The sequence below is a fragment of the Odocoileus virginianus genome, chromosome 3 (assembly GCF_023699985.2).
Source record: "Odocoileus virginianus isolate 20LAN1187 ecotype Illinois chromosome 3, Ovbor_1.2, whole genome shotgun sequence".
Taxonomy (NCBI): Eukaryota; Metazoa; Chordata; class Mammalia; order Artiodactyla; family Cervidae; genus Odocoileus; species Odocoileus virginianus.
Genome location: NC_069676.1, coordinates 58782838 through 58809519, shown reverse-complemented (window position 1 = coordinate 58809519; position 26682 = coordinate 58782838). Strand labels below are relative to the sequence as shown.

The 26682-nt window shown below is 39.8% G+C and overlaps 1 protein-coding gene and 1 pseudogene across 4 annotated transcripts in view; both read left to right on the top strand.

Annotated features, from left to right (window-relative positions):
• Positions 1-26682, top strand: part of SLC36A3 (solute carrier family 36 member 3) — a 61653-nt gene that overhangs the window by 864 nt on the left and 34107 nt on the right. For 2 of the 4 annotated variants that reach the window (XM_070465671.1, XM_020898564.2), the window contains exons 1-5: positions 9522-10070; positions 12007-12097; positions 18294-18382; positions 20911-21006; positions 26103-26187. In XM_070465671.1, the coding sequence (XP_070321772.1) occupies positions 9934-10070; positions 12007-12097; positions 18294-18382; positions 20911-21006; positions 26103-26187 (498 nt within the window). In that variant the 5' untranslated portion in view covers positions 9522-9933. Of the gene's footprint in view, positions 1-9521; positions 10071-12006; positions 12098-18293; positions 18383-20910; positions 21007-26102; positions 26188-26682 lie in introns of those variants that run through there. The other 2 variants (XM_020898561.2, XM_070465672.1) reach the window with 2 other exon arrangements.
• LOC110140242 (large ribosomal subunit protein uL1 pseudogene) lies at positions 21417-22155 on the top strand (annotated as a pseudogene).

Below are 26682 nucleotides of genomic sequence, written 5' to 3'. Positions count from 1 at the left end.
GTGCCTTTTCTCATGTCCGACATTGGCTGGCAACCAAGGGCCCATCAACCCAACACATCACTTCAGCCTTCCTGTTGGTGACTGCTACCTCCCTCCCCCTAAAATCTAAAATTGAGGAAAAGCATCTAGATAAATGACATGTTGTAGGCAGATTTGTAGTTCAGTGAGGGGTAAGAATGTTTCTCATTACAGTCTCTGTGGTTTTGGAAAGTGACCCATGCTTATTTCAGCCTCAGTTTTAAGAGAACATTTTCAAAAGCCCTTTCTTATTTATTTTTATCCATCATCCTACCTTTGCAGTCTAGGGAAGGTATGGAGGGCTGAGGGGAGTGTCTACCCCAATTCCCAAGTCCTGGTCTCCTTTTTTTGTGTGTTACTTTCTACCTGCTAAATTCCAGAAAGTGCTTCATGAACACAAGCTCCCCACCCAGATCTCATAGTCTGCAGAGTACCTGCTGGGAGATGGACACTCATAATCTATGCAGTGGTCCACTGCCCACCTGGCCAGAGATCTGGGTGTCATATTTACATCAGAAATGTAGAAGACCCAGAGTACTGCTGCCACTGATTGGTTCAAAGCCTTTGCAAAGTGGTCTTCTTCTCTCTGAACTTGTCTCTTCCACTCTGCTCAACTATTACTCTACCCAACCTTGCTAAGTTAAAGATTGTTTTCTTTGTTATTAAAAAAATGGTCATTCCCATTCTAAAGGACAAGCCCCTACTGTATAAGAGAATCAGGTTAATCTTGTCATAGAAAAATCTGGCTAAAATTGAATCTTGGAAAGAAAAAATAAATTTAGCAACGCTGATATAAGCAATAAAAGCAATCTGGGGAGACTTAGTAGTAGTTGTCAGCAACACTAATGATACCAACTATTATAATTGTGTGAGTATTGGGGGTATTAAATTTTTTTAATTGCTCAATACAATACATACACACAGCCTTCCGCCTTCCTACCACCCTACTAATTCTTTAATTTTTGGAGCTTGCTTTTGAATCAAGGATCAGAGAAAATTCTTCCATCCCTCAGTGAGCATGTCTTAAGTGTTTTGCATGTAATTATCTCATGTAATCCTTACAGTGAAACTCTGAGGTGTGTAGTGTCATTGTTCTCATTTCCTAGTTATGAAAATAGGCTTTGAAATACTGAGTAACTTGCTGACGATCAAACATGTAGTAACAAATGGGTCAAGACTGAAACTTTTGCACCCCAATACTCCTCATTGCTTTATAGACCCCAGGAGAGACCTTTGAATGATGGTGGTTAAAGTAAAAATTGGAAAAATGTGTCCAGTGGATTACACATTTTGAAAAATTAGAAATGCCACAGCCTTTCCCTATAAGTAATAAATCAGCTATGAATTGAGGAGGGGTTTCAGGAGACTGTATGGTAAATCAGGAGCAAAGCAGAATTTCCCAGCCACCGTTCAATCCTGCCTGATGCTATTTAAACTCTTTTCAGGCCTAGAGAGAGAAGAAAGTCTTCCCTGCTTTTTATACAAAAAATCCTGATTCTGATATCAAAATCTGACAAAACACACATAAAAAAACATGACCAAATATAAACATAAATACAAGCATTTTTTAAAAATAGCAGATAGAATCTAGCAGCATATTAAAAGAACAGTATACCATGGAGCTTTTCCTATGAATGCAAATATGATTTGACATTAATGAATCTTTTACAGTAGGTAGCTCTAGAGATCAGGGAGGAGAAATTAATAGAATTTCATGATGTAATTCTGACTTTCAAAGAAAACTCAGTATTACAAAAAGATAAGAAACAACATGATCTGAGAAGGGGGAGGAAAGTGATTTCTGAGGCAGCATCATAATTAACAGTGAAGCACTAAAAGCAGTTTCAGTGAAGTGAAATTAGAAAAGGATGTTTGATGTCATTATGTTATTAACACAAAAAAGTAATATAAGGTATAAGTTTTGGAAAGAAAGAAATATTTGCAGTATAATTAACTGGAAAGCTCAGAAAAATTAACTGAATGCTGTCAGACACAAAAGCAATCAGCAAAATAAAAGTAATGAAACAAAATCTGTAAAATCATTACCTTTCCTGAATACTGATTGTCATCAAAAAATGAAATTAGTAGAGTGATATCAGCAACATGGAGGAGTGGGGAGCTACCCTCTCTTCCTTCACTCTACAACCAGTCAAACTTCCACAATTTAATAAAGGTGCCTCTGCCCAACACACAAGACAAGGGAGAATTCTACACATCTGTATACCTAAAGGTGGGTAGACAGAAACACAAAGAAGAGGCAGAACCAAGGGAACAGCAGAGTTGGTGCCTGCAATCTCGGTCTTTTGACCATGGCAGCTAAGTCCACATCTTCAGAGAACCCAATAGCAGAAGGGGAGGTGTATCTACAGATGAAGGCGATGAGCTGGAGTCATGCATGCCTCAGTAGCTCGAGGGATAGGGTCCCAGGCCCCATTGTAACTGTTACCCAGTTACCTATGGCTGCTGGTACAGCTGTGGTCAGGAGGCCTGTCCTCCACTTCATCTGCAATGGTGGAGCCCTCAAACCGTACAACACCAGATACAGTAGAGGCACCTGCAAGACCCCAGCTCACTGCACCGCCCGCCCCCCGCCCCCCAGCACCCACCACCACAGCAGCAGATCCTGCAACTCGGGATCACAGATGCTAGGGAAGAGCCCACCATCCTGGTGACAACAGTGGCTCTGGCAGAAGCAAGGCAGTAAGGACCCCAGAGCCACAAAAACAATAACAAAGGCAGAGAGCCACACCTCTTAGCAAAGACTGCAAAGTGCCAACTCTCAAATATAACCAGGGGCAGCTCAAGTTAAGAAGAGATCAAAACCTTGCGTTATGGTGCCACCTACCTGAAAACAAAAGAAAGGACTCTTAACTTCTAACGTTAGCTTCAATGTGCAGGTAGAGGGATAGTTCATCAAGAACCATGAAGAACCACAATAACATTATACCACCAAAAAGAGAGAAAGATATTTCTCCATAGACAAGTGATGGGATATTGCAATCTAATTGATAAATAGCTGTCATGAAGAAACTCAGCAAGCTACAAGAAAACACATAAAGACAGTTTAATGAACTCAGAAGGAGTACTTTACCAAAGAGATTGGAACTCTAAAAAAGAATCACATAGAAATTCTGGAGCTGAGGAACATAGTAAATGAAATGAAAAATACATTAAAAAGCATTGTTAATAGAGCAGACGTTATGGAACAGAGAGTTAGCTTGAAGATAAAAATCTAGAAATGACACCTGTAGAAGAGAAAAGGGAAATAAGATATTTCAGTTAATTTCAGTTCAGTCGCAATTCTGTAAGAACTCTCCAGTGTTTTTCAGGAAGGTTGATAATGGATATCCTGGGAGGAAAAGGGAGCAGAGTTTATTAAGCAAATGATAGCTGAGAACTTGCTCAGTCGTGTCCGATTCTTTGCGACCCCATGGACTGCAGCACGCCAGGCCTCCGTGTCCATCACCAACTCCCAGAGTTTACTCAAATTCTTGTCCAGTGAGTCGGTGATGCCATCCAACCATCTCAACCTCTGTCGTCCCCTTCTCCTCCCGCCTTCAATCTTTCCCAGCATCAGAGTCTTTTCAAGTAAGTCAGTTCTTCGCATCAGGTGCCCAAAGTATTGGAGTTTCAGTTTCAACATCAGTCCTTCCAGTGAATATTCAGGACTGATTTCCTTTAGGATGGACTGGTTGAATCTCCTTGCAGTCCAAGGGACTCTCAAGAGCCTTCTCCAATACCACAGTTCAAAAGCATCAATTCTTTAGCACTCAGCTTTCTTTATAGTCCAACTCTCACATCCATACATGACTACTGGAAAAACCATAGCCTTGACTAGATGAACCTTTGTTGGCAAAGTAATGTCTCTGTTTTTTAATATGCTGTCTAAGTTGATCATAACTTTCCTTCCAAGGAGCAAGCATCTTTTAATTTCATGGCTGCAATCACCATCTGCAGTGATTTTGGAGCCCCCCAAAATAAAGTCAGCCACTGTTTCCCCATCTATTTGCCATGAAGTGATGGGATGGGATGCCATGATCTTAGTTTTCTGAATGTTAAGCTTTAAGCCAACTTTTTCACTCTCTTCTTTCACTTTCATCAAGAGGCTCTTCAGTTCTTCTTCACTTTCTGCCATAAGAGTGGTGTCATCTGCATATCTGAGGTTATTGATATTTCTCCCAGCAGTCTTGATTCCAGCTTGTGCTTCATCCAGTCCAGCATTTCTCATGATGTACTCTGCATATAAGTTAAATAAGCAGGGTGACAATATAGAGCCTTGATGTATTCCCTTTCCTATTTGGAACCAGTTCCATGTCTGGTTATAACTGTTTCTTGCTAACCTGCATACAAATTTCTCAAGACGCAGGTCAGATGGTCTGGTATTCCCATCTCTTTCCCAACTCTTTCCACAGTTTATTGTGATCCACACAATCAAAGGCTCTGGCATAGTCAATAAAGCAGAAATAGATGTTTTTCTGGAACTCTCTTACTTTTCTGATGATCCAGCAGATGTTGGCAATTTGATCTCTGATTCCTCTGCCTTTTCTAAAGCCATCTTGAACATCTGGTAGTTCACGGTTCATGTATTGCTGAAGCCTGGCCTGGAGAATTTTGAACATTACTTTGCTAGCGTGTGAGATGAGTGCAATTGTGCAGTAGTTTGAGCATTCTTTGGTAAGGCAATGTCAAAGAATGCCAGTGCCAAACGTGGGGAAGGAGGTGGATATATAAAGTCCATGAGGTAAAGAGAAAACCTACTTACTTTAATGCAAGAAGACCTTTTCCAAGACACATAATAACAATATATCAAAAGAATTATAAACCATAATCAAGTGGGATTTATCCCAGGAATGCAAGGAAGATTCAATGCCTGCAAATCAATCAGCATGCTACATCACATTAACAAGATGGAGGATTAAAAACCATATGATCATCTCAATAGATGCATAAAAAGCATTCAACAATATTCAACACCCATTTGTGATTAAAAATTTAAAAACAGTAAAGTGGGTAGAGAAGGGATGTACCTAGACATAATAAAAGCCATATATGACAAGCCCACAGCTAACACCAAATTCAATGATTAAAAACCTGAAAACCACCCCCACTAAAACCAGGAACAAAACAAGGATTCCTAGGTGCACCATTCTTATTCAGAAGAGGATTGGAAGTCCTAGCCAGAACAATTAGGCAAGAAAAAAAGCAACCAAATTGGAAAGGAAGAAGTAGAATTGTCAATATTTGCAGATGACAAAACCCTAAAGGCTCCACCAGAAACTATTAGAAATAACAAATACAATAAAGTTGAAGGATACAAACCCAATATACAAACTCCTGTTGCCTTTCTATACACTAAAAAAGAGCTAACAGAAAGAAAAATTAAGAAAATCCCATTTACAATCTCAACAAAAATGAAAAAATGCCTGGGGATAAATTTAAACAAGGAGGTGAAAGACCTGTGCATTGAAAACTATCATACATTATTAAATTGAAAACACAAATAAGTGGAAAAATATTCCATACTCATGGATTGGAAGAATTAACATTGTTAAAATGTCCTTATTACCTAAAGCAATCTACAGATTCAATGTAATCTCTATCAAAATTTCAACATTTTTCACAGAAAAAAAATTTCTAAAATTTCTATGGAACCAGAAAACACTGAATAGCCAAAATGATCCTGAGAAAAAAAGAATAAAGCTAGAGATAGTACACTCCCTGATTTCAAATTATTTGTCAAAGTTATAGTGATCTAAGCAGTATGGTATTGGCAGAAAAGCAGATACATAGAGTCATGAAACAGATTTGAGAGCCCAGAAGTAACTCACACATACATAGGCAATTAACTATAGAAAAGAACAAAAAACATGCAATAGAGAAAAGATAGTCTATTCAGTAGTGTTCCATAAACAGTTGCATGCAAAGAAATAAAACTAGACCTTTGTCTTACACAAAAATCAACTCAAAGTGGATTAAAGGCTTGAATATAAGACCTGAAACTACAAAATTGCTAAAATAAAACATAGGCAATACATTTCTTAACATCAGTCTTAGCAACATCTTTCTATATATGTCTCTTCAGGCAAGGAAAACAAAAGCAAAAATAATTGGTATGACAAGTACTGAAAAACTTGTGCACAACAAAGGAAACTGTCAGCAAAAAGAAAAGACAACCAATTGCATGGGAGAAAATATTTGCAAATGATGTATCCAATAGAGGTTAATATCCAAAATATATAAAGAACTCATATGACTCAAACTACAACAAAACACAAACAACCCATTTAAAAATGGGCAGAAGAACTAGATAGATATTTTCCCAAAAAGATATACAAGTGACCAATAGGTACATGGAAAGATGCTCAACGTCACTAATTATTAGGAAAATGCAAATCAAAACCACAATGAGATATCACCACACTGGTCAGAATGACTATTATAGGGGTTTCTCTTGTAACTAAGTGGTAAAGAGTCTGCCTGCCAAAGCAGGAGACATGGGTTCAATCGCTGGTCCAGGAAGATCCCACATGCCTGTGGGCCACAACTACTGAGCCAAAGTTCTAGGGCCCAAGAACCACAACTACTGAGCCCACGTGCCCTAGAGCCTATGTTCTGCAACAGGAGAAGCTACCACAATGAGAGGCCCCCACACTGAAACCAAGAGTAGCCCCCAGTCTGCAACTAGAATAAAGCCCATGCAGCAACGAAGATCCAACGTAGCCAAAAATAAATAAATAAAAATTATTTTTTTAAAAAAGAATATTATAAAAAAGACAAGAAATAACACATTTTGGCAAGGAAGTAGAGCAAAGGAAATCTTTGTGCACTATTGGTGGGAATTAACTTGGTACAGCCACTTTGGAAAACAGTATGGGGATTCTTCAGCAAATTAAGAATAGAACTACCATATGATTCATCCATCCTGCTTCTGGGCATATATCCAAACAATATAAAAACACTAATTTGAAAAGATGAATGAACCCTTGTGCTGTTATTTACAATAGCCAAGATAGAGCCAAGGATGGATGAAGAATAAGTGGTATATATACACAGTAGAGGGCTTCCCAGGCGGTGCTAGTGGTAAAGAAACCTGCCTGCCTGTGCAGGAGACATAAGAGATGTGGTTCCATCCCTTGATCAGGAAGATCCCCTGGAGAAGGGAATGGCTACCCACTCCAGTATTCTTGCCTGAAGAATCCCCCAGACAGGGTAGCCTGGTAGGCTACAGTCCATAGGGTTGCAAAAAGTCAGACATAACTGAAGCAACTTAGTACACACGTATGCATATACAATGGAATACTACTAAGCCACCAAAAAGTGTGAAATCTTGCTATTTGTGAGATGGACCTTGGGGATACTATACTAAGTGAAATAAGACAGAGAAAGACAAATACCCTATGATTTCACTTAATGTGTGGAACATAAAAAACTTAATAAAAGCAAAATGAAAAAACCAAACTGGACAAAAAAAATACAAATGCATAGATACAGGGAAAAGATTAGTAGCTTCCGGTTGCGGGGTAGGGGGTGGGGGAGGGCCAAATGGATAAACGGCTACAACTGTGTTAGGAAGAAAACTAAACTTTTGGTGGTGAGCATGCTGTAGTGTATAGAGAAGTAGAAACACTCTTGTACACATGAAACTTATATAATGTTTTAAATCATGTCACCTCAATCTAAAAATAATATTAGTAAATAAAAGGGGTTATTAGAAATCCTATATACAACAATAGGAAACAAAAGCACCTAGAAACAAGCTTTTTAAATGTGCTATATCTGTGAAGAAGAATAAAGTCTGCTAAGAGGCATAAATTAAGACTTGCATAAACAGTTATAATGCATACTTTAGATTGGAAAACTCAGATTGTAAATATGACCATTTTGCCCAATATAACCTATCAATCTAACTTAATCTCAGTAAAATGCCCAGCTATATTTCAGCATTGGGGTGGGGAGTTAGAAGATTCTTAAAGTTATCTAGAAAAATTAATGCAGAGGGGGGAAAGTTAAAATATGAAAAAGGTAAAATGAGTGGCCCTTTCTTATCAACTATTAAATATATTACATAATTAAAACAATTTGGTACTAGCATTAGAAAAGACTAACCAATGGAAATTCAAAAACAGATCAAACTACAGAGAAATTTGATTTAATATGATAAGAGAAACCTTTCAAATAAAATAGGAGAAAGATTATTCAATATATGGTGCTGGAAAAACTAGCTATTTTGAAAATGTATTAAAATGGTAATAAATTTTTGGTGCTGACCAAATACTAAGCACTGTTCTAAATGTTGTACACATATTAACTCATTTAATCTTCCTAAAAATCCTCTGACATTGGTAGTACTATTCTATTCATTTTACAAATGAGGAAAATAAGATTCAGAAAGGTTAAGTGAGTTTGCCAAGCTACACAGCTAGTCAGTGACAAAGCCAGGATTCTATTAAGAGTTAAATATTTAAAGGCAAAAATTAATAACCATTAAAAATGCATTTCTTTTCCAAAGAAGACATACAGATGGCCAATGGCACATGAAAATATGTTCAACATCACTAATCATCAGACAAACACAGATCAAAACCACAATGAGATATATCACCTCACACCTGTCAGAATGGCTATCATCAAAATAACTGCCAAACAAATGTTGGGACAATGTGGAGAAGAGGGAACCATTGTACACTGTTGGTGGGAATGTAAAACTGTTGCAGCCACTATAGAAGACAGTATAGTATGGAGGTTCCTCAAAAAACTGAAAAAAAGAACTACTATATGATTCAGCAGTTCTACTCCTGAGTATATATCCAAAGAAAACAAAACACTAATTTGAAAGGATACATGCACCCCAATATTCACAGCAGCATTATTTACAATTGCCAAGATATGGAAGCAACCTAAGTGTACATCAACAGATGAATGGATAAAGAAAATGTGGATTATTAGTCATACACGCAATGGATTATTAGTCATAAAGAAGGATGAAAATTTGCAAAGCATGGATGAACCCGTAGGTTATTATGCTTATAAGGTGCAGTGTCAGACAGAGAAAAACAGATACTGTGTGTTATCTCTTATATGTGAAATCTAAAAGGTGAAACAAAGGAATGAATATAACAAGCTCTGAGGAAACAGATTCAAAGATACAGAGAACAAACTAATGGATATCAGTGGTGAGAGGAGGAAGGACAATATGGGGTAGGGGACTAAGAGGTACAAACTACTATGTATAAGATAAGCTACAAGGACATATTGTACAGCCCTGGGAATATAGCCAACACTTTATAGTAACTTTAGTTAGAGGATAATCTATAGAACTTTTGTATCACTGTGTTGTACACCTAAAACTAATATAATATTGTAAATCAACTATACATCAATTTAAAAACAGAGCCACTCCATCCCCACACAGGGAAGGTGATAGGACCCTCTGTAGGGCCACACCTGCATCCTGCAATTGAGCAGCACCTTGTTGGCTGGCAGCCTCCATTGTGAGGTAGCTCTGATTTCCCCCTTACCAAAGAGAGACAAGTCCTGAGCCTGGCCCCACATCCGGGCACCAGGACCTCCAGTCCAATGGTGTCTTCTTCCTCCCAGCCACACGGTTCACTTTGCCCTAAAGCACTAAGGGCTGAACTGGAAGCAGCTGAAAGTCCAAGCAAATCCTGGTGTGTGACCAGGCAGTCACAAGGGACACTGAGGACCATCCTGAGATGAGACTCTCATAAGTCCCCAAAGCCAGGCAAGGCCTGTAATCAACATCAGCTTCCCCCTGTCACCAGCGCCCGGACCAGCTCAGGAATTGGGAGCCAGCTTCTCAGGCCTGCAGCCTCGGTTTCTCTGGAGAAAAACCCATGGGAGACTGGTTCAAGGCTGTTACAAGCCTTAACCCTCAGCCATCATCCCCCACAGACCATGTTGAAGATCTCATTACTTGCAAAGGACAACAACAGCAAGCCCAAATCCTTGGATGAAGGGGCCAAGTCACTCTCAGAAAGTAATGGTGTCACTTCAGAGAGGATCCATCTCGCAGAGGAAGCCAATGGATTGTCGTAAGTGGCCACACTGCCCTTCCCCATCTGAGGTCAGGCACTGCTGCCTTCACGGCACTGGGCCACATATAACCCCACTGAACAGGAGACACATGGATTAAAGATGAAACCTTTAGAATCTAAAAAGTTTTACCCGTGTCAAACTTTTTCACAGGTTTTGCAAAAAACATAGGTAGTCATCCCCAACGTGAACTTCTTGCTTCCAGGAACAGTTTTCTATACCAGGCTGCTCTTTCTTCAGCAGTTTCTATCTCAGTCTGGCTGCTTTCCACTCCTTCAACAACTGCTATTATTCATATTCTCTCTCCCTTCTTCTCTGTCTCCCCACTGCCCCCTTCCTTCCTCATACAAACCCATCCAGAAGATAAAAGTTCACCTCCTAGCCCTATGTCCCTACTTTTACTGCCATAAACTCAGACACATGGCTCTTTTCCTTAGTGCTTTATTGCCAGTTAGACTATTAATTAGTAATCAGATCAGATAATAAACATGGCATAAAGAGATTGTAAATGACAATACCCAGTGTTGATAAGGATGTCAGGAAATGCCCACTTTCATGTTGTTTTGGGAAGAATTAAATTGATAGCTTTCTGGATGGCAATGCTGTAATATATGTCTAGTCCTAACACATATTTATATAAAACATACAAGTATTTGGCATATTTTTTTTTAAAGTACACACACACACAACTGGCTGTAGTGGCTGCCCTGGCTAAGAGAATTGAGAGACTGAGCGGCAGATAGAAGAGACATTTATGTTCACTATATAAGGTTTTTTTGGTTCTTCTTTTGTTTTACCTTTTTAACTTCATACTGTGTTACTTAGAATTTTTTAAGTATAAGTAACTATGAATAAATAAGTTCTCTGATCAGTAATAACATTCCAGGAATTTTTCCTAATGAGATAATAACACAGGTATGCGTGATAATTTTATTGAAGCCAGATCTTGACTTCAGATCTGGTTGTGATATTGACACTTCAAATGCAATAAGTGACTATTTAAATAAAGTATGATAACATAAGGGTTTGGAGGGGCCTTCCAGGTGGCACTAGTGGTAAAGAATCCACCTGCCAGTACAGGAGACCCAAGAGATGCAGGTTCAATCCTTGGGTTGGGAAGGTCCCCTGGAGTAGGGAATGGCAACCCACTCCAGTATTCTTGCTTGGAAAATTACATGGACAGAGGAGCCTGGCAGGTTACAGTTATCCGGAAGCCCAGAGTCATCCAGGCTTCTCAGGTGGCTTAAGTGCTAAAGAACCTGCCTGCCAATGCAAGAGACACAAGAGATGTTGAGTTCGATTCCTGGGTCAGGAAGATCCCTTGAAGGAGGAAATACCCACTCCAGTATTCTTGCCTGGGAAATCCCATAGAGGAGCCTGACAGGCTACAGTCCAGGGGGTTTCTCAAAGAGTAAGGCACAACTGAGCACCGCACAGCAGTAGCAGCAGCAGGGAGTTATCCAGGATGATAGCAGTGGTTATTAACTTTTTATTTAGAGCCCAGTGTGTGGTAGGCTTCCCTGGTGGCTCATATGGTAAAGAATCCACCCGCAACGCAGGAGACCTGGGTTCAGTCCCTGGGTTGGGAAGATCCCCTGGAGAAGGGAATGGCAGCCCACTCCAGTATTCTTGCCTGGGAAATCCCATGGACAGAGGAGTCTGTCGGGCTGCAGTCCATGGGGTCACAACTGAGCGGCTAAGCACAGCACAGCACAGTGTGGTACATACTTGGTGAGTCACCTGAACCAGCACCAGCTCTGGATCAGAGGTTGCAGAACAGATCCTGGGAACTGAGAGTAAAACGGAGAGTCCATTTCATCTGATTTTGTCCATCTTCCCACCAGAGGGTGCTGGAGAGACTGAAAGAAGCCTGAGCGCTGGGTCACGTTTTCTTCCACTAACATACCCTTTTGTTGCCCTGTGCTTCCCCTACAGGATGATGCAAACCTTGATTCATTTACTGAAATGCAACATTGGCACAGGGCTCCTGGGACTTCCTCTAGCCATGAAAAATGCCGGCTTATTGGTAAGATGCACCTGTGGGATGGGAACCATGTCTCCCCATTTAAGGGAAAGGGCTGCCAGGCTCCTACAGCCTTAACATTGTTTATCAATGGGCAATTTGGGAGCACTCTTTGCAATGGGAAATGAACCTGTTGGCATCAATCCTCTGGAGCCAACCTGGAGCTAAATGGAACATGCCTGGAGGGGACAGGCCATATTTTCCCCAATTTTATTGAGATATAATTGACAACCACCTCTATATTAATTTAAGGTATACTGTGTATCCTGGAGGAGGGCATGCAACCCATGCCAGTATTCTTGCCAGGAAAATCCCATGGACAGAGGAGCCTGGCTGGCTCTATGGTTGTCCCCACGGTCACACAGAGTCTGACACGACCGAAGTGACTTAACCACACATACTGTGTATACTGTAAAATGATTACCGCAATAAGTTTAGTTAATATCTATCTCCTCATATGATTATAGAAATAGGTATTGTTTTTCCTTGTGATGAGAACTTTTAGGATCTACTCTCTTTGCATCTTTCAGATATACCATATAGCAGTGTTTACTACAGTTGTCATGTTGTACATTACATCCCCAGTACCTATTTATCTCATATTTGGAAGTTTGTTACTTTTGACCACCTTCATCCAGTTCCCCCTCCCCACCACTATTCTTGAAGACTCACCATAACTCTCATACTAATTCAGAATCTACTTTGCCACAGTTCTCCCAACTCCCTAGGATTATATCCTTGCCATTTCATTCATTGACATCAGCAGCCTGGCACCTCCAGGCATTTCAATGTGTAACTGCTATTTCCATCCATTTGATTGTGAGAAAGTAATTTTGGCATTTCTTTTCTTTTTTTTCTTTGTTTTGAACACACCATGCTGCTTTCAGGATCTTAGTTCCCCAGCCAGGGATCAAACCCAGGCCCTCAGCAGAAGAAAGTAATTTTGGAAGATGAGAGTGACAAAGGCTCCACCAATCCCATGACACTTCCTGTTCCCTCCCACCTCTGTCCTCTATCTTATGCTGTTCCCATCACACTTCCGTCTTTTGAAATCCCCCTCCTCTAAAATTTTAAAAATCCCAATTCTTGATTTCTCTTTCTGAAGTCCTCTGAAATCCCCTTCCTCTGTCTCCTCTTAAAATTCCTTCACCTTGTGTTTTTCTAGAACTTATAGCTATCTAACCTGGAATTCTTACAGCACTTACAAAGATGGAACATGCTCATTTTTTACATTCCCACCTTCCTCACTTACCTGAAATCTCTGAAGGTAGGAACTCTCTGATTCATCTTTACACCCTCCTTTACACAGTACCTACTGTAGATACTGGCACGCTGAAAGTTTCAGTTTGTTCTACAGAATTGAATAGATAGATGATTTCAATTTAGTTGAAGCAAATTTCTCCTTGCCAAGCCTGTAAATGGCCCTCATGTCTAAAAAAGGCACATTGAGACCCTGGCTTCTGACATGACTTCCAATCTGTATCAGTTCCAACAGAGATGTTTCGCCCTTTAGAATTCTCAGGGTTCTGGAACTTTTGAAGAACATTATTAGCACATGGCCCTCAACCAGGCTCTCTTTGCGGGTGCAGTCTTTGCTTTTTAAGACAACTCCTTTATCCTTTGGTTTTTGCTTCCTAAGAGTTATTAGGTGATTTCTTTATCCTCCAAGTCCCATCAGAACCTCTAATCATGATTCATTTGAGAAATACATGTTTAGCATCTATTATTCTTTTTTTTTGGTTTGTTTTGTTTTTTGTTATTTATTTATTTTTTATTAGTTGGAGGCTAATTACTTCACAATATTGTAGTGGTTTTTGTCATACATTGACATGAATCAGCCATGGATATACATGTATTCCCCATCCCAATCCCCCCTCCCACCTCCCTCTCCACCCCATCCCTCTGGGTCTTCCCAGTGCACCAGGCCCGAGCACTTATCTCATGCATCCAACCTGGGCTGGTGATCTGTTTCACCCTAGATAATATACATGTTTCGATGCTGTTCTCTTGAAACATCCCACCCTCGCCTTCTCCCACAGAGGCCAAAAGTCTGTTCTATACATCTGTGTCTCTTTTTCTGTTTTGCATATAGGGTTATCATTACCATCTTTCTATATTCCATATATATGTGTTAGTATACTGTAATGGTCTTTATCTTTCTGGCTTACTTCACTCTTTATAATGGGCTCCAGTTTCATCCATCTCATTAGAACTGATTCAAATGAATTCTTTTTAATGGCTGAGTAATATTCCATGGTGTATACGTACCACAGCTTCCTTATCCATTCATCTGCTGATGGGCATCTAGGTTGCTTCCATGTCCTGGCTATGATAAACAGTGCTGCGATGAACATTGGGGCGCACGTGTCTCTTTCAGATCTGGTTTCCTCGGTGTGTATGCCCAGAAGTGGGATTGTTGGGTCATATGGCAGTTCTATTTCCAGTTTTTTAAGAAATCTCCACACTGTTTTCCATAGCAGCTGTACTAGTTTGCATTCCCACCAACAGTGTAAGAGGGTTCCCTTTTCTCCACACCCTCTCCAGCATTTATTGCTTGTAGACTTTTGGATAGCAGCCATCCTGACTGGCGTGTAATGATACCTCATTGTGGTTTTGATTTGCATTTCTCTGATAATGAGTGATGTTGAGCATCTTTTCATGTGTTTGTTAGCCATCTGTATGTCTTCCTTGGAGAAATGTCTGTTTAGTTCTTTGGCCCATTTTTTGATTGGGTCATTTATCTTTCTAGAGTTGAGCTGGAGGAGTTGCTTGTATATTTTTGAGATTAATCCTTTGTCTGTTGCTTCGTTTGCTATTATTTTCTCCCAATCTCAGGGCTGTCTTTTCACCTTGCTTATAGTTTCCTTTGTTGTGCAAAAGCTTTTAAGTTTCATTAGGTCCCATTTGTTTATTTTTGCTTTTGTTTCTAATATTCTGGGATGTGGGTCATAGAGGATCCTGCTGTGATTTATGTCGGAGAGTGTTTTACCTATATTCTCCTCTAGGAGTTTTATAGTTTCTGGTCTTACATTTAGATCTTTAATCCATTTTGAGTTTATTTTTGTGTATGGTGTTAGAAAGTGTTCTAGTTTCATTCTTTTACAAGTGGTTGACCAGTTTTCCCAGCACACTTGTTAAAGAGGTTGCCTTTTTTCTGTTGTATATCCTTGCCTCCTTTGTCGAAGATAAGGTGACCATAGGTTCGTGGATTTATCTCTGGGCTTTCTATTCTGTTCCATTGATCTATATTTCTGTCTTTGTGCCAGTACCATACTGTCTTGATGACTGAGGCTTTGTAGTATAGTCTGAAATCAGGCAGGTTGATTCCTGCAGTTCCATTCTTCTTTCTCAAGATTACTTTGGCTATTCGAGGTTTTTTGTATTTCCATACAAATTGTGAAATTATTTGTTCTAGTTCTGTGAAAAATACCATTGATAGCTTGATAGGGATTGCAAACGGAGACCAAAAGAAAGCAGGAGTCGCAATACTCATATCAGATAAAATAGACTTTCAAATAAAGGCTGTGAAAAGAGACAAAGAAGGACACTACATAATGATCAAAGGATCAATCCAAGAAGAAGATATAACAAATATAAATATATATGCACCCAACATAGGAGCACCACAATATGTAAGGCAAATACTAACGAGTATGAAAGAGGAAATTAATAGTAACACAATAATAGTAGGAGACTTTAATACCCCACTCACAACTATGAATAGATCAACTAAACAGAAAATTAACAAGGAAACACAAACTTTAAAGGACACAATGGACCAGCTAGACCTTATTGACATCTATAGGACGTTTCACCCCAAAACAATCAACTTCACCTTTTTCTCAAGTGCACACGGAACCTTCTCCAGAATAGATCACATCCTGGGCCATAAATCTAGTCTTGGTAAATTCAAAAAAGTTGAAATCATTCCAGTCATCTTTTCTGACCACAGTGCAGTAAGATTAGATCTCAATTACAGGAAAAAAATTATTAAAAATTCAAACATATGGAGACTAAACAACATGCTTCTGAATAACCAACAAATCATAGAAGAAATCAAAAAAGAAATCAAAATATGCATAGAAATGAATGAAAATGAAAACACAAAAACCCAAAACCTATGGGACACTGTAAAAGCAGTGCTAAGGGGAAGATTCATAGCATTACAGGCCTACCTCAAGAAACAAGAAAGAAGTCAAATAAATAACCTAACTCTACACCTAAAGCAACTAGAGAAGGAAGAAATGAAGAACCCCAGGGTTAGTAGAAGGAAAGAAATCTTAAAAATTAGGGCAGAAATAAATGCAAAAGAAACTAAAGAGACCATAGCAAAAATAAACAAAGCTAAAAGCTGATTTTTTTAAAAAATAAACAAAATTGACAAACCATTAGCAAGACTCATTAAGAAACAAAGGGAGAAGAACCAAATTAACAAAATTAGAAATGAAAATGGAGAGATCACAACAGACAACACTGAAATACAAAGGATCATAAGAGACTACTACCAGCAGCTCTATGCCAATAAAATGGACAACTTGGAAGAAATGGACAAGTTCTTAGAGAAGTATAACTTTCCAAAACTGAACCAGGAAGAAATAGAAGATCTTAACAAACCCATCACAAGCAAGGAAATCGAAACTGTAATCAGAAATCTTCCAGCAAGCAAAAGCCCAGGACCAGATGGCTTCACAGCTGAATTTTGCATCTATTATTCTTAAGCTCTGGGAATATAGATGTATACAAGACCAAAAAAACAGTCTTCTGCTATATGAAGGCTACATTCTGGTGAACTCTAGTGGTGCTCTTCATCTCTCATTTGTTTCTTCATGATACTGTTAGCATATGTCGCATCTATAAAGGCACAGGTGTCCAGCACAAAGAGGGTGAGAGAGTCCCTCTTTGCTCTCTGCTCTGTGATCACACTTGGGAGATAATGATTAATAATGAGGCCTGCTTGGACTTCCCTGGTGGTCCAGTGGTAAAGACTCTGTGCTTCCACACTGTAGGGGGCACAGGTTTGATCCCTAGTCAGGGAACTAAGATCCCAACGCAGCATGGCCAAAATATAATAATAATGAGCCCTACTTTTTAATCTTGTGTGTCTGGGCCATCAGGGAAGCCCCACTTTATAATTTCATCACATATTTAAAAAGTGGAGACCATGTGAGGAGAAGACTTGTTCATTAGCTTGATTCTAGTAATCATTTCTGTGTGTATGTATATCAAATCATGTTGTTCACTTTAAGTACATACAATTTTTAGTTAAAAAAATAAAATGTAAGGACTTCCCTGGTGGTCCATTGGCTAAGACTGTGCACTCCCAATGCAGGGGGCCCAGGTTTGATCCTGTTTGGGAAACTAGATCCCACATGCTGCAACTGAGAGTTTGTATGCTGCAACTATGACCTGGAGCAGCTAAATAAATAAATAAATATAAATACTTTAAAAAATATGCAGGAGACACAGGTTCGATACCTGGGTCAGGAAGATCTCCTGGAGAAGGGAATGGCAACCCACTCTAGTGTTCTTGCCTGGAGAATCCCATGGACAGAAGAACCTGGCAAGCTACAATCCATGAGGTTGCACAGAGCTGGACCCAACTGAGTGACTAATATACCCTAAGACATTTACAATGTCTAGAGCCAGTCTTGGTTGTCACAAATTAAGGTGGAGAGAGAGGGAGTGCTTCTGAAATCCAGTGAGTAGAGGCCAGGGATGTTGCTAAATAAACCACAATGTACAGGACAGCCCCCTGCAACAGAAACATCAGCTGGCCCAAAATGTCAATAGTGCCTCTTTTGATAACCCTGTACTAGGAGAAGAAAACTAATCCTTAAGAGGAACTTTGGTCTTCAAGCATCTTGGAGGAGGTAAGGGCTGGGATATGAAAAGGAATGAGGGTTCTCAAGTGGAACTAAAGGCAGATGAGGAAAGGCATGGGCTGTCTGGGAGGTAATGAGCTCTGTGTTATCAGAAGTATTCTAGCACAGGTCGGACAGCCACTTTGCAGTGATGCTAAGAAGAGCATTCAAGCCAGAGCATGTCGGGGTACAAGGACATTCAGGCAGGGGCTGTCATCTCGGGTTCTCATCCCCAAATATCTGTTATAAGAGGGACCCCAGCACCTCAGCAGAGAGAGGGACAGGTATGGGAGCATCCGTTTGCGGCTCACTGTGCCCACCTCTCCATTCCCCTCCAGGTCGGTCCTTTCAGCCTGCTGGCCATCGGGATCCTCACCGTGCATTGCATGGTCATCCTGCTGAATTGTGCTCAACACCTAAGTCAGAGGTGAGAGTTCTGCTTCTTTATCTCTATCATCTGTATCACCAAATGGCACCACGTTCCACTTAAGGGTGTGCTAAGTTTCCCTGGATCACTGACCCAATTCCCAGTTAGCTGGCCACTTCTCCAGGCCACCACCCCTGCTGCTCTGAGGCGGTGAAGGGAGTGATTAAAATCCTACTGGAAACTCCCAAGTTCCAGGCACAGCTCTGCTGCTGACTAGTTGGAGCACTTTGCCAATCTCCTGTGAGCCCAAATATCCTTTCCTAGAAAGATCAGAAGTAATAAGAAATGCAAATTTGTTCTATACACACCCATGTGTATTCGAGATACTTCCTCTTAATCTCTCCACCTTCCACCCCTGGTCTTCCCCCAGCTCCAATACACAGACCTTGGAAGGGAAATTTATTCCAAGTAAGACCTTTATGGGACAATTTAGTAATAGTAAAAAAAAAAATAGCAATGAGATGAATAATTCACAGTGATTTCAGTCTCTAATAAAGCATATATGCATTACAATGTTTATATATTTAAAACTTTAATGTAAAACAAAATTCCAGAAAAAAAGGCAAATGCAGTAAAAGCAAACAATGCTGAGAATTTCGTATATATCAACTAGCAACTCACAGTAATTAGCAATTCCTTACAGCCACAGCCTGGAGATTTTCTCTCCACAGGACTCAGCTGCTCCCAAGGCAGGCAAATCTAAATATGTCCTCATAATTGTGCCAAAAGGCCTTGTGAGTCAAAGTAGAGATGTTAAATGGAGCTCCTCATAAAGTCAAATTATCATAACCCAAATAGGTGTATCTGGAGTATGTATCAGTCACACCTAACTTGTGTAGTACTTTCCAGCTCATGAAACACTGTTAAGAGCATTTACTCATTTAGCAATTAAATTTATTGCACAATTACATTGTTCCAGGTACATGGCAAGAGCTTTGCAAGCCTTCTTTTATTTATTCCTTACAGTAAAATTTTATAGTAGGCACCATTATTCCCATTTTACACATGAGTAAACTGAGGCTTGGGAGAGTTAAATGCCTTGCTGAATGTCACACAGCTAGGAAGTGGCAGAGCTGCTATTCCAAGACCTGTCTGACTCTACTCCTTAACCTATCTGCAAATCTTTTTCTTCCCTCAAGCCTGCTGGGACCATTTTACCACCATACAGCCTTTTAATATATGTCATTTATTATAGCCTTTCCCTGACTTTTGTTTTTGTTGATTTGTTTTTTCTTTTCCTAATATAGGGTTACAGATTCACATTAGCTTTTAGATATATTATGGAGGACTTTTACAGTTTTTTTGGCTTTTTGTATTTAGCCAACATTTAAAAACCTGGAGATTTCACATTTAAAAAAAAAAAAATCTGCACCTTCTTGCCAGTTAGACATTCTGCTACCTCTGTGGCTTCATTCCTGTATCATTCAGCTACAGCCACATCCTGACCAACCTCTCTGGAACAGGACATGTACCAGAGCCTTGACCTCTGTCTCCACGATTCCCTGTTTTGTCTCACACCCAGTCATTCTCACCACAATACTGATACCTTTCTGGTCCCCATTGCTTTTGAATTTGCAATCCTCAGCCTAATATACTTACCAGTCCTATACAATGTAACCTCATCTGTATTTGAAATGCCCAGCACATAGAATAATAGTAAAAACAGCAGCATCGTGCCATGTTCCCAGTGCATCACCATATCCATCTCTCACTCTCTTCTCCCCAAAACCCAGACTGCATGTGAAGAAAAAAACTGAAGCCCCGAAGCATAAAGAGACTTGCTCAAGGTCTCCTGGCCATCTGAGGGGGATGTGTTGTTACTTAAACACTGGTTTCCTGACAAGTCTGGGTCTCTTTCCCTGTCCAAGTTACTCCCCTCAGTCATGCAATTAACTCCAGGGACTTAGGCAACTTGCTCCCACTTGCTTTGTCAGCAGTGCTCCAGAGGGCCTCCGCCTCTCTTAGGAAGGGCCGCCTGGCGAAGGAGGGATGGGGGAAGAGGGATGAGCTAGAACTGGGGTGTCACATCTGACAGGGGTGCTGGGCAGGAGGCTAAAGATCACCTTTGCATGGGATTTGGTCCAGGGCAAGCATCTTAAATGTTCCAGCACCCTCAGAAGTGAAGAAGGGAATGTCAGTTCAGAAAAGGTAGAACCACTGTCTTGGCCATACTTACACCTCATTCCCCTCTCTCCCCCTCCCGCTGGCTAGGTCTGCACACCTCACAGCTTCCACATCCTCACTGTCCTTGCTTGCTGACCTAATCAAGTCCAAGCTACTGGCCACCTAAATAATAATAATAATACTCTCCACTTAAAAATTAGTGTTAATAAAGACAACTACAAAAAATAAGAGGCAGAATTCTAAAACTTTTAAAAGTGTACCATTATAAAATAACTCAATGATACCATTGCTAGAAAATTACCAAAATGTTCCATATTAATACATGAATATATAGTATTTACTCCCTTTGGGAATAAATTGTACTTAAAAAAAATTAAGGTGTGCATTGTTTGTCCGTTCTTTAGGCTGCAGAAGACTTTTGTGAACTATGGAGAAGCCATGATGTACAGCCTTGAAACCTGCCCAAACGCCTGGCTGAGAACACACTCAGTGTGGGGAAGGTAGTAGTCCTAGACATCACAAATGAATGAATGAATGAAAGTCACTCAGTCGTTTCTGACTCTTTGCAACCCCATGGAGTCCATGGAATTCTCCAGGCCAGAATACTAGAGTGGGTAACCTTTCTCTTCTCCAGGGGATGTTCCCAACCCAGGGATCGAACCCAGGTCTCCGGCATTGCAGGCAGATTCTTTACCAGCTGAGCCACAAGGGAAGCCCAGATTATCAATGGAGTAGTAGTAATAATAACAACAGCAGCCATAATAATGCTCACCTGTTCTTCCTTTACTGCTAGTACATTGCATGTGCGTGCTCAGTTGTGTCCAGCTTCTTTTTGACCCCGTGGACTGTAGCCCACCAGGCTCCTCTGTCTATGGGATTTCCCCGGCAAGAATACTGGAATGTGCTCTTTTCCGGTTATCACGGTGTAGGGAACCATGAGCAGCAAAGTCTCCCGCGACACCCTCTATGAGGTGGTGCGGGAAATCCTGCATGGGAACCAGCGCAAGCACAGGAAGTTTTTGGAGACTGTGGAGCTTCAGATCAGCCTGAAGAACTATGACCCTCAGAAGGACAAACGCTTTTCGGGCACCGTCAGGCTTAAGTCCGCTCCCCGCCCCAAGTTCTCCATGTGTGTCTTGGGGGACCAGCAGCATTGTGATGAGGCCAAGGCTGTGGATATCCCCCACATGGACATTGAGGCGCTGAAGAAACTCAACAAGAATAAGAAACTGGCCAAGAAATACGATGCCTTTTTAGCTTCAGAGTCTCTGATCAAGCATATTCCCCCGAATCCTGGGCCCAGGCCTGAACAAGGCTGGCAAGTTCCCTTCCTTGCTGACCCACAATGAAAACATGGTGGCCAAAGTTGATGAAGTGAAGTCCACGATCAAGTTCCAGATGAAGAAGGTGCTGTGTCTGGCAGTGGCTGTTGGCCACATGAAGATGACAGATGATGAGTTTGTGTACAATATCCACTTAGTCAACTTCCTGGTGTCATTACTCAAGAAAAATTGGCAGAACGTCAGGGCCTTGTACATTAAGAGCACCATGGGCAAGCCCCAGCATCTGTACTGAGGCACAGCTTAATAAACCATACTAAACCAAAAAAAAAGTAAGAATACTGGAATGTGTTGCCATCTCCTTCTCCAGGGGATCTTCCCAACCCAGGGGTTGAACCTATGTCTCTTTTGTCTCCTGAATTGTCAGGTGGAGTCTTTACCACCACACCACCTGAGTAACAAGAGTTTTAAATGAATGTTTTTATTGAAAACTATTGACCAATATAGAGAATCTCCTCTGATAGCTCCATCCCCCATCCCACTCTTCATTCAAGAAGTAATCTCTGGGACTTCCCTGGAGGTTCAGTGGTTAGGACTCTGGGCTCTCACTACCAAGGGCCCAGGTTCAATCCCTGGTCAAGGAAGTAAGATCCCACAAGCTGTGCAGTGTGGCCAAAAATAAATAAATAAAATGAAAGCACTGATATCTAGTTAGTAAATATTCCTCCAGACTTTCTCTCTGCATGAACAGGATATGTGTGTGCAAGTGAAAATATATATTTTGTATTTTCTTGTATATTAATTGGAATATTTATTGGAAATTTGCTCTTTCATCTAACATTATGTCTCTAATTTCTTTCCACATTGGGACATACAAATTGACTTCCTTGTGTTGTAAGGCTCACAATGTTCCCCATCCATATAGATGGATCCTGTGGTTTTATTTAATCCTCCTCCTAATAGTCAATATTATAATTTAGCTTGTACACTTATTGGATAAAAACACTATGGTATACAAAATGCTTTCCTGTATCTGATCGCCTCTGATCATTTCAGTGACCTTGTGAGGTAGGTGGTGCATCTTTATTGGGAAGAAATATGGTGACCAAGGCTCACAGAGATAGAATAACATGTCTAGGGTCAAAGACACAGATAGTAGAGAAGCAGAGTTTCAAGCAAGCACCTAACATGTTAGCCTTTCCCAGCAGAGCCCTCAAGGAGTAGTCAGTCCCTCACCTGCCAAGTTCCCTCCTGCAACTCCTCTCTTGAGAATGTCAGGAATCACTCTGATTGTCAGATGGTAGAGGCACAGGGCAGTAATAACAGAGATCTCACAATTGTCCATCCTTTCTCACTAAGTTTTCAGCTTCTGATGACACTCTGAATAGAACTTTCAGGCAAGAAGTCACCTTGAAGATCAGTGTATCTATGTCTATTCAAATGGAAGAAAATGAAGACCAAATAGAGCCATAAGTTTGGTTTAAGTTACCCAGGAATCTAATGGCAGAGCACAGACTGAAATCTAGAACATTCAGCTCTCACCCACTACACTATGCCATTTCTCTGGGGCAATGAGAAAGAATGCCAGTAACTGAGAAAGAATTAGGGAGCTATTTTATTTAAACCAATAATTTGTCATCTTTAGTGTGCTAAGAGATACCTGGGGAGTTTGATTAAAAACTATCTATTCCATGTAAGCAACAATCCTCGTTGTGAAAGGTCATTGGAAAATGATAAAGGAAGAATACACAGGCATCACCTGACCCCTTCTAGTTATCTCATGTTTGGACATTGGTCAACAGACATAATGTGTCTTATAGTAGGATTCAATCGGGAGTACAGAGAGCCACCCAAAACAGAAAGGAAGAACCTCAATCTTATCAAACCACTAGATCTAATATCAGCTTATAGGAAATATAGGAGATAGAAGAACAAGGTAAATGACATTATGAATTTATCAACTGAATCTAGAAAGCTAAACACACTACAAGGAAATTTTCTGGTATCTTCAACACCAACCAAAAAAATTAAAATTGCAAGAGAAAAAAATAAACAAGGCAAGGGGAATATAGCAGATTAAAAAACTTGAAACTTAATAACAAAATGGAACATAGAGATTTGTTTAGAAACCAACTCTGAAATAGATATTTTTGAAAAAAAATTGGAAAAATTTGACTATGGTGGAATATTAAATGATATAAGAAATTATTGTGAGACTTCACTAGTGGTCCAGTAGCTTAGGCTCCACGCTTCCCATTCAGGGGATCCAGGTTCGATCCCTGGTCAGTTCGATCCCTAGATCAGATGTGGGATCTAGTTCCCACATGCTGCAACTGAGATCACAGATCCCTCATGCTGCAGCTAAGACCAGGTGCAGCCAAATAAATGAGTAAATATTTTTAAAAAGAAAGAAATTATTAATTTTGTAAGGGGTGGTTAAGGGCATGATGGTTATATTTTATTTAAATTCTTGTCCATTAGAACTGCATACTGAATTATTTACAGGTGGAATACTTCAAATACTTTAATTTACTATATTCCCCTCACCTTGCTTATTTTTTTCCCTTAACTTCAAATACTCCAACAAAAGAAGCTTGTGTGCAGTGGGAGTGAAGAATAGATGGAAGAGGATTGCCTAAAAGTTAATTGTTGAAGCTGGGATGAGCTCATGAGGAGTCATTGAATTATTATCATTGCTTTCTTGTATGTTTAAAAATCTTCATTATAAAGAGGAAAAAAATCTCCCTTCTAAAGTCTCACATGATATTGCCAAGCTTCTGACTCAGTAGGCTCATATGAGAGGCAGGAATCACCAACCTCAGATGATTCTGATGCATTGGTTACTACAACCCAGTCTTGAAAAACATGAATCTAAACATTAAAACCTAAGTAGAGGAACATATTTTTGTTCTTTTGAAAAAAAAATGGTGTGAGGGAGGCTTAAGAGGGAGGAGATATGTGTATACTTATGGTTGATTCATGATGTTACACATCAGAAACCAACACAACATTGTTAAGCAATTATCCTCCAATTTAAAAAAATTTTTTAATGTAGAACTCTCAAAATGTTATCACAAAAAAGTAAATAAATACATCTCCAAATTCAGGACAATTTAAGAATCCAGAAGAATAATGACTAGCAGAATGTAACATATTAAATAAAGAATAATTAATGTGAATTTATTGTGATAAAAAAAGAGGAAGAGAATGCATTTTTCTTAGATGCTAGCTAATAAACTTAGATAAAATGACAGAACACCTTGCAACCAACCAATGAAATAATTGATTCAGCAAAGATTATCAGTGAATGTTAAAACCTTTGGCTTGAGGAAGACAGGCTATTCATGCCATCTCAAAGTTTTACCTACAGGTTGCAAAGCAGGAAATGTGTACTTGTAATGGAGAGGCCTAGAATTCACATCACAGTAGAACCACAGGACATCCTGTGCCTCCCAATATGATGAAATATGAGTACAAAGTGTCACCTATGTGGTAGGCTTGCTTTTCTGAATCACGAGGAAACAGTCATGTAAGTCCACACTGTGGGACATTCTACAAGACAGATGGCCTAGACTCTTCCCAAAAAGCCAATGTCATGGGAAACAAAAAGGGTAGACATGTATAGGGCTGCTCTACCTGAAAAAAAAAGACTAAAGAAACATAGGCAAATGCAACATATGAAATGTAATTAGATCCTGAATCAAAGAAATTTTTAAAACAGCTATAAAAGATATTTTGGAGAGAATTGGGTTATTTAAAATATTTGGAAATTTCCTGGCAGTCTGGTGGTTAGGATTCAGAGCTTTCACTCCTGAGGACCCAGGTTCAGTCCCTAGTCAGGGAACTAAGATCCCACAAACCCAACAGCACAGCCAAAAATAGAAGTAAAAATGAATAAAGTAAAACATAGACTATATATTTGAGGATATTGAAGTTGAATATCATAGTCCTAAGGAAGGTATTACAGTCTTTAAGGTTGGCATGTTATAACATCTGCAGTTAATTTTAAAGTAGTTCTGAAAAAATGCATGCACATGTGTGTGTGTGTGTGTGTGTGTGTGTGTATGGATGAACACATTCTTCCATCTATGCATAATGCAGTTAGACCTAAAAGTTACCAATCAGTAGTATATCTAGTGAAAGGATATATGATGTTAATTATACTAGTCTTTCAACTTTTACTGTGTACTTGAAATTTAAAAAATGGGGAAATAGTAACAATAATAACAAAAGAAATATTTGTATCAAAAAATAAAAATAAATGCATTAAAAATAATTCATTTCTCCTTCTGTCTGCCTCTTCTTTTCTTTCTCAGGTACACTGTCAGCTTCTTATTAATCATCACCCAGCTGGGCTTCTGCAGTGTTTATTTTATGTTTATGGCAGACAATTTACAACAGGTAAAGAGGCCTCTTCTGGGCAGAGTGGGGGAAAGCAGACCTCTTGCTGCTAGGGTTGCATTAGCAAAAGTAAAGTTTTTGGATCGTGGTAGGAGAGGCTTTATTTCTACTCCCTAATCAGGCTTCAGTTGGGAGTTCTTTCTGTCCTGGGAATCACTCTTTAAACAGATCATAGGGAAGCCAAAGCAACATCTGAGGAATGCAGCCAGGTTGGCTTACAGTCCTGTCCAATCAGAAATAATTGAGAATTTTTAGCCTGGAAGAGTTGATGAGATTTTCTTTAGGTGTCTCAAGGTTGTCATGTAGAAGATAACTAAAGCAAATAAGTTGCAATCTTTCCCTCATTGCATTCCTAACAGGCATTACAAGTCAATCATAGCATACTTTCTTGGCTTCATGAAATAGAAGCAGTATACTTGTTTTTGTGCATTCAAATAGTCAAAACTATGACAAGCATTATGGATACAATATTCAAGCAGACAGATTTTGCTCAAA